This window comes from Bremia lactucae, linkage group LG3, assembly GCF_004359215.1.
Source record: "Bremia lactucae strain SF5 linkage group LG3, whole genome shotgun sequence".
NCBI classification, from domain to species: Eukaryota; Oomycota; class Peronosporomycetes; order Peronosporales; family Peronosporaceae; genus Bremia; species Bremia lactucae.
Window position 1 is genome coordinate 2516025 of NC_090612.1, and position 6737 is coordinate 2522761.

The 6737-nt window shown below is 43.5% G+C and overlaps 4 protein-coding genes across 4 annotated transcripts; 3 read left to right on the forward strand and 1 right to left on the reverse strand.

The window, feature by feature from the left end:
* The first annotated feature begins 89 nt into the window (after nucleotides 1–89).
* On the forward strand, nucleotides 90–3878 carry CCR75_001306 (uncharacterized protein). Its single transcript, XM_067959410.1, has 2 exons — nucleotides 90–1513; nucleotides 1581–3878. Exons 1-2 carry the CDS (start codon nucleotides 635–637, stop codon nucleotides 2178–2180), a joined length of 1479 nt encoding a protein of 492 aa, XP_067815146.1. The 5' UTR covers nucleotides 90–634; the 3' UTR covers nucleotides 2181–3878.
* CCR75_001307 (uncharacterized protein) lies at nucleotides 2502–3755 on the reverse strand (the record flags this gene model as incomplete). The annotated part of the gene is made up of 1 exon (XM_067959411.1): nucleotides 2502–3755. One exon carries the CDS (start codon nucleotides 3753–3755, stop codon nucleotides 2502–2504), a length of 1254 nt encoding a protein of 417 aa, XP_067815145.1.
* An 885-nt stretch (nucleotides 3879–4763) lies between the features above and the next one.
* On the forward strand, nucleotides 4764–5069 carry CCR75_001308 (uncharacterized protein; the record flags this gene model as incomplete). Its single annotated transcript, XM_067959412.1, has 1 exon — nucleotides 4764–5069. One exon carries the CDS (start codon nucleotides 4764–4766, stop codon nucleotides 5067–5069), a length of 306 nt encoding a protein of 101 aa, XP_067815023.1.
* Nucleotides 5070–5941: 872 nt separating this feature from the next.
* CCR75_001309 (uncharacterized protein) lies at nucleotides 5942–6361 on the forward strand (the record flags this gene model as incomplete). Its single annotated transcript, XM_067959413.1, has 2 exons — nucleotides 5942–5959; nucleotides 6092–6361. 2 exons carry the CDS (start codon nucleotides 5942–5944, stop codon nucleotides 6359–6361), a joined length of 288 nt encoding a protein of 95 aa, XP_067815022.1.
* Between the last annotated feature and the right edge of the window lie 376 nt (nucleotides 6362–6737).

The following is a 6737-nucleotide window of genomic DNA, read 5'->3' on the forward strand; positions in this document are numbered from 1 at the left end:
TGACAACTCGATTCTGAAGAAGGTGCAGTCGCACGCATCGATAAACTGGTACACCTTGGCGACATGCCAATTTCCTCTTAAGTATTGCCGTTCAACAGTGCACATCAAGCAACATAGTGCATTTGTCGGAAGGGAAGTTCTTGCTCACACTCATTTGATCGTTCACGTGATAAACTTCTAAAAGCAGCCTATAACCTCGTCCCATCACCTTATACTGTATACACAAAATACAACATTTCTATCCGTCTCTGTCATTGATAATGACTAGCTTGGAGCTTCTCTCGATGAGAAGTTACAATTGGAAATCATCATATCCGATTGGCTGTTAGCTCTCTCTCGAACGCCCCTGCCCTGTCTGATGCACCCCTTGAGCCCATATTTGTAAACATCAATTATAACGTCAATTTCGCACCAAACATCGACTTATAACATCATTTGTCTTAACATAACCTAGTTCCCTTGCACAAGCTCCCGGCTCAGTATAAGTGCTGGCTGACGCATCACCATAAATAAATCAAGTAGGAACAGCATGCCAACAATGGACCGCTACGTGTGTACCGCTCAATCGACTCATTCTTCCTTTTTCACATTTGAGCTCATTGCAACGTCGAATCATTAACCACTACCATCTCCAATGGCATCAGCAGTTGACTACCAATTGGCGTTAACCCCGAAAGGTTCCGTCCACCACACTTTTGAGCCTGCGAAGAAAGATACGCTTCATTTAATCAAAGAGTATTGCAAGACACGGCTCACGACTTTAAAGCCACCCCTGAAAAAGACTGAAAACCCACTCAAAGTTTTGGCCCTACTTGATCGGATGCAGTGGTTGCAATTTCTCGTGTCTTTCATCGCCTGGACGTGGGATGCCTTCGACTTTTTCACTGTCTCTATGACTGTATCGGAATTGGCTGAAACTTTTGACAGGACCAAGACTGACATTACATGGGGTATCACGCTTGTATTGATGCTGCGCTCAGTCGGTTCCATAATTTTTGGCCTTGCTTCGGATCGATGGGGCCGAAAATGGCCTTTTGTAGTCAACAATGTGCTCTTTATTGTGCTGGAACTTGCCACAGGTTTCTGTGAGACGTACTCTCAATTTCTATGGATTCGCGCTTTCTTTGGTATTGCCATGGGTGGACTCTATGGCAATGTTACTGCGACAGCTCTCGAAGACTGTCCTCTTGCTGCTCGAGGTGTCATTTCGGGTATGTTACAGCAAGGATACGCATTTGGTTACTTGCTGGCAGTGGTTTTTGCTCGCGCTCTCGTTGACACTACTAGCCACGGGTGGCGTCCACTGTTTTGGTTTGGAGCTTGTCCACCGCTCTTTATTATCCTCTTCCGTCTATGCTTGCCTGAAACCAAAGTGTTTCAGGAGCGTCAACGTGTGCGTGAGACTAGTCTTAACTCGACAAAGATATTTGTGGCCGAGGGGAAGACTGCATTGAAACGCCATTGGCTTCTGCTCTGTTACATGGTGCTGCTCATGGCAGGCTTTAATTTCATGGTAAGGGTATGCTCATTGATGAATTGATTGACTATTTGCTCATCACGGTTTGTTTACTACAAAACAGTCTCACGGTTCCCAGGACCTATATCCAACAATGCTTCAGAATCAGCTCGAGTTTGACGCGAATCAAGTCACGCTTACGCAGGTCGTGGCCAACATTGGGGCCATTTGTGGTGGCACTCTTGTTGGCTACTACTCGCAGGCGTTCGGTCGTCGCCTTTCAATTCTTATCATGACGGTCACTGGTGCTGCATTGCTGTATCCGTACTGCTATGTTGGTGACGAGACCATTATGATTGCCGCCTTCTTTGAACAATTCTGTATCCAGGGTGCTTGGGGTGTCATCCCCATTCACCTGATGGAGCTGTCTCCACCATCCTACAGTGCGTTTGTCGTTGGTACGGCTTATCAGCTTGGCAATCTAGCCTCTTCGGCGTCATCAACGATTGAATCTTCACTTGGTGAAAACTTTCAATTGCCAGATGGGGAAAACGGCGAAAGCCGCGACGAGTACGGCAAGGTCATGTTTATTTTTCTGAGTGTCGTATTCATCTATGTATTCATACTAACGCTCATCGGACCTGAAGCGTGCGGTAAGGAGTTTGATGTCGAGCTTGAGCACGATGATGAAGACGCTGTTTATAAAAACAACGTAGACCCGTGAAGGGAGATGAAGTCTTTGAAAGTGTAAATGCGTTAAAAGGTGCTCGATTTTTTTTTAAGAAAAACAATAATATTCAAAACTGTTTTCTGGCGATGGTTTCCAATAAAGAATAACTGGCGCAATACTGACTCGATTAAATATGCGCCGTCAAAAAAAGAGCTTTCTCCTGGAAATGCTTACAAGTTATAAATGTCAAATGATAAAAGCTGGATAGGTAAGATTGATGCGAAGTGGGTACAGCTGCCTTCATACGCACGCGGCAGGCATTGTAATCTTCGATCGCATCATTCTTGTGCATTCGCTGCCCAGTGTAACTTGTTTTTACGAAGCAGAAATATTTGTAAGACGGTAAAAGACGTACTTGTCTTGAAAAGTAGAGATTGTCGTAGCAATCGGTTCAATGAGACCCTCGTCTAGGAGCGCTTGTCCAATAAGCACGGCATCAATAAGGGTAGTTGCGATGCGCATCTCGCGCATAACGTTTACGGCCTCAGCGCCTAAAAAGCAGCCAACGAAACCTTTGTAGAAAAGCAGCTTGTTTTTGCGCTCAAAAACCTGGTGCAGCACTCTGGCCATCACTTGCAATGACTCATCCGTTACAAGCGCGTGCACTTCGTCCGTAGCTGTTGCAAAGTCATAGTCTACCACATCACCGGACTCATTCGAGACGACTGACTCGCGATAGTTGTTGGCATTAATAGACGTGCGCCTACGCATGGCCGTGTCCAAGGCAAACGCTTCTGCCAAGTCATCGTACTCGAGCATTTTCGTAAATCGATAAAAATTGTCTTTCGAGTTATGCAATTGGTCATCCGTGCGTGAAACATGCTCGATGAAGCCAAGTCTCACCAGGACGTTTCCATACCTTGTAGCTGTTTGATGGTCTTCCGCAAAACCACTAACCATCATTTCCCGAACAGCATCACCTCCCGTAAAAGCTTCCTTGTAAAAGTTAAATCGCGAATGTCGCGTCTTTACTTCCAGTGCCGAATTGAGAAAACGACAGAGGGCCTGAAAAAACTCTTTTGGCAATCCTTCGTGGAACGAGATGTGAATGCTTTTAAGTCGATCTAGCCGCGCCTCTTTTAATGGCGTAATATCCTCGACCGTCGTAATAGAGCTGGCAATGGAGCTACTGGTCTGATTTCCATCAAAAGCTTCGTCCTCTTCAGCTTCCTCCAATTCGCGCCGGTCACTCCTGTCCGAATCTAAATGCCGTTTACCCTCATCCTCTCGACTCCTGTCCACATCATGCTCCTCTTCGTCCTCGAATGATGACGATGAGTGGACTGTAGAGTTCGTAGATCTGTCTAGCGTGTCCTCCGAAAGAGACGACGTGTCAGTACTGCCGTAACTCGACGCCGGCGTGGAGCGAGTAGTATGTTCTCCAAGCTCGGCTATGCTCGAGCTCACACGTGAGGGTCGAGAGAGACGGTGCGGTTTTCTTTCAAATTGCTTAAAGTCTACAAGATCCTCCATGGACTCGCGAATGCTCACAATTTTGTCCAGCGCCTGCGTGGTACGTGCTAGTAGAGCGCGAATATCGTCCTGGGAGGAGCGGTAGTTGCGAGTCATGTCTTAAAGGCTCTCGGCGCGGCCGAGTTCAGACTAAAGAAATGACTTGCGATCGAATGATGTATGATAACCGGGCAATGTCGGCGAACGGAGAGGCACCGGACGATACTTGGAGTGCCGAGGCAAGCAGTTGTCTTCGGGTTGATACTGGCTTTCGACGACGAATAGCCGGTCTGACCTACCAAATTTCACTTTTTCGTATACAGATATTCACCTCAACAAGCATGGCCTCGGGAGAGGGCTCAATATTCTTAAAAAGAGGTTTCATTATCAATGCCGAAGTTACGAAGTAACATATCCCTATATTGTCGCTTGTGAATAGTATTAACCTTAAATTGTAAAATTGCCAGCAGACCAAACGATGGACTTAAACGGGGATTTACGTAAACGACCCGGCGACAATCGCAATAGGTCAAGCAAATTTCGCGTATCTGATCGTTGTGCAATGGTTGGATGGCTTCGCGTGCGCTGCAACAACAACATCAATCAGGTGGCTTTTGTCTTTGATGTGCTGCGAACATATCATGTGCTTAGACAATTAAGTTTCAATTTTCTTATAATAATTTTATTTGATCGTCACTTCGCAAAAGCTACGTGCGCAATCATTCTGACTGAAGAGGCGGCGACGATATTACTCAATTTATCTTGTGTCTTGGCTTCTCGGATTAGATTAGCGACTGAAAGTGTTTAGCTTTAATTCGTGAGTTTGCAACGGTCTGCCTTCGTCACGAAATAGCACGTCGGCGCTGTACCTTGATTACCACTGTCTCTTTCTGTATCGTGATATATCTGTGAAAAAGTCAATTAGAGATTATATATACAGACTTGCAGCGTTCTATATTCCTCTTAATACGTATATGAGTTGCCGGTATAAATTGTTGCGGCGCCAGAATTTTACGCCGAAGAAAACTTTTATAGAATGTTTAACCACAAGTTTGCTACCCAACACCATCACTCCTGCACATGTGCACTAGGCATTCTTCAATTTAAAGACAACCACCGAGGTCAATGACTTCCAGTCCGCACTCGGGTGTCTCCAGCTTTAAGGATGGTGTTTCCAATTGCCTCCGCATCGGCGCCGCTATGTTCGACATCACTTACCCGGCGGCCGAGGCGGGTATGTTTGGATATGCCAAGGTGGGGCAGCTTACGTCGAATATTCATATGCGGCTGCGCGCGCATGCATTTGCGTTTCAAGATTTGGAGTCTAAAGGAATGGGAGTGCTAGATTACAACATACCTGTAATTGCTTCTCTTTATAATCCCTACAGTGCCTGTCATTACCCCAAGACCCTCCTAAAACTTGACCAGTAAAACCTTGCATCTTTATAAGACTTTGCTTTCTTGTCTAAAAATTTGTTTTCTTTTAACTGAGCGGAAGAAAAATTTAATTTTTCTTTGCTCTCTACCTCAAGCTTTGGGGTAAGGTCAATTAAATTTTTAACTCTGCCACTACCAAAGCGATCACAGGACATTAGTAATATTGGCAATAAAGCGAATAAAATAATTTTTTTCATAATATATATATTTTTTAATTGTAACTAGTTCATGTTATTTGATTAAAAGGTTCGATAAAATTGCTCTAGCTTGCTCTTTAGCAATTAAAGAAGCGTTTTCTAGGTTTAGGACAACTTTAGCATATTCAGCTGCTATATCATTTTGATTATCTTTTTTTATAAAAATTGCTTTTAACAAAGTTGCGCTTACAAAAAAGGCTTGCTCTGGATTTTCAAAATATTGCATATGGTTAGATGTCTGCATTAGCAAGCGATACACCAGACAACTCAGCATAGTCAAAAGTTGAATTTTCTATTTTAGCTCCCTCTAAATTACCGTTGCTTTTTGCCCACAGTAGCGATACACTGAATAAATCGCCGCGGAAATATTCTTTTTATTCATTTCCTTAGGTCGATGAAGAAGGGAAATATTTACAACCCGAACAATTAGAACGAGAGCATACATTAACTGCAAAAGAATTCAGCGAAGTTTTTAATACTGATCTAGATAATGGTTATAAATATTTAAAAAAATCCATTGATAAGTTAATGAAAACTGACTTAAAAATTGCTAAAAATGAATCAACATAGTTAGATATAGTCATTCAATTTTAACCTCCAGGTAGCGTGTCCCTTGCTCCTTTTCTATTAAATATATATCGCAGAAGAAGCGGTGATTGCAAGTGATTCATGACGGTGTCGCGTCGGGTGCGTCGTTTGGTAGCGTGGTAGCTGGTGCTGATGTCATAAATAAATATGAATGGGGATCGACCTTAAAGTTTGCTTTCATGCTGCGCACCAAATAATTTGCGAACTCAAGGTACATTCTTGGAGGTGCAGCGATGGATGGAGGATAGCAGTCGCCTTGACAAAGGAATCTGGGTTATGTACCTGGACGATGGTGATACTGACACGTCGTTCAGATGGGAGCGCCAAGGTACGTTCCGATCTCAAGTAACCATCGAGTGGTGTATTTCGGAATCCACTTCAAAAGGCAAGTACCGGATTAAAATTAACGGCAATCGAAAGCACTGTCTTTGGCGTAGCGTCACTTCATACTCAGGGGCATCTTCTGCATTTCTAGTCGTAAACTCTAGTGTAATAGCTTAATCATACCCAGCAGTAGATGCGCTGTTTTTTTTAACACGCTTTTAACGTATATAAAGGTACTGCATGCAAGCAAGCATACTATTTTTTGGTACAGGCTGCATAATGCTTAAAATGCTCAAATATTCAAGCATTTCTGGCTACTTTAGTCGTATGGAGTATTATTGTACAGGTGTCTGTATTATACTATGAATAGTTATAATACGAATACTACTAATTTACCTCGTCTGAACTGTAATGGGGCACACATCGGTTGGAGAACCGATGATGTGGTACATTTACCTTATGGGTAATATCCCCTTTATCCTATTCTAAAATAGTTGAGTACTTAAATCCCATTTATTATGGGTAACAAATGTATAAATAGTCGCCGCCAGAT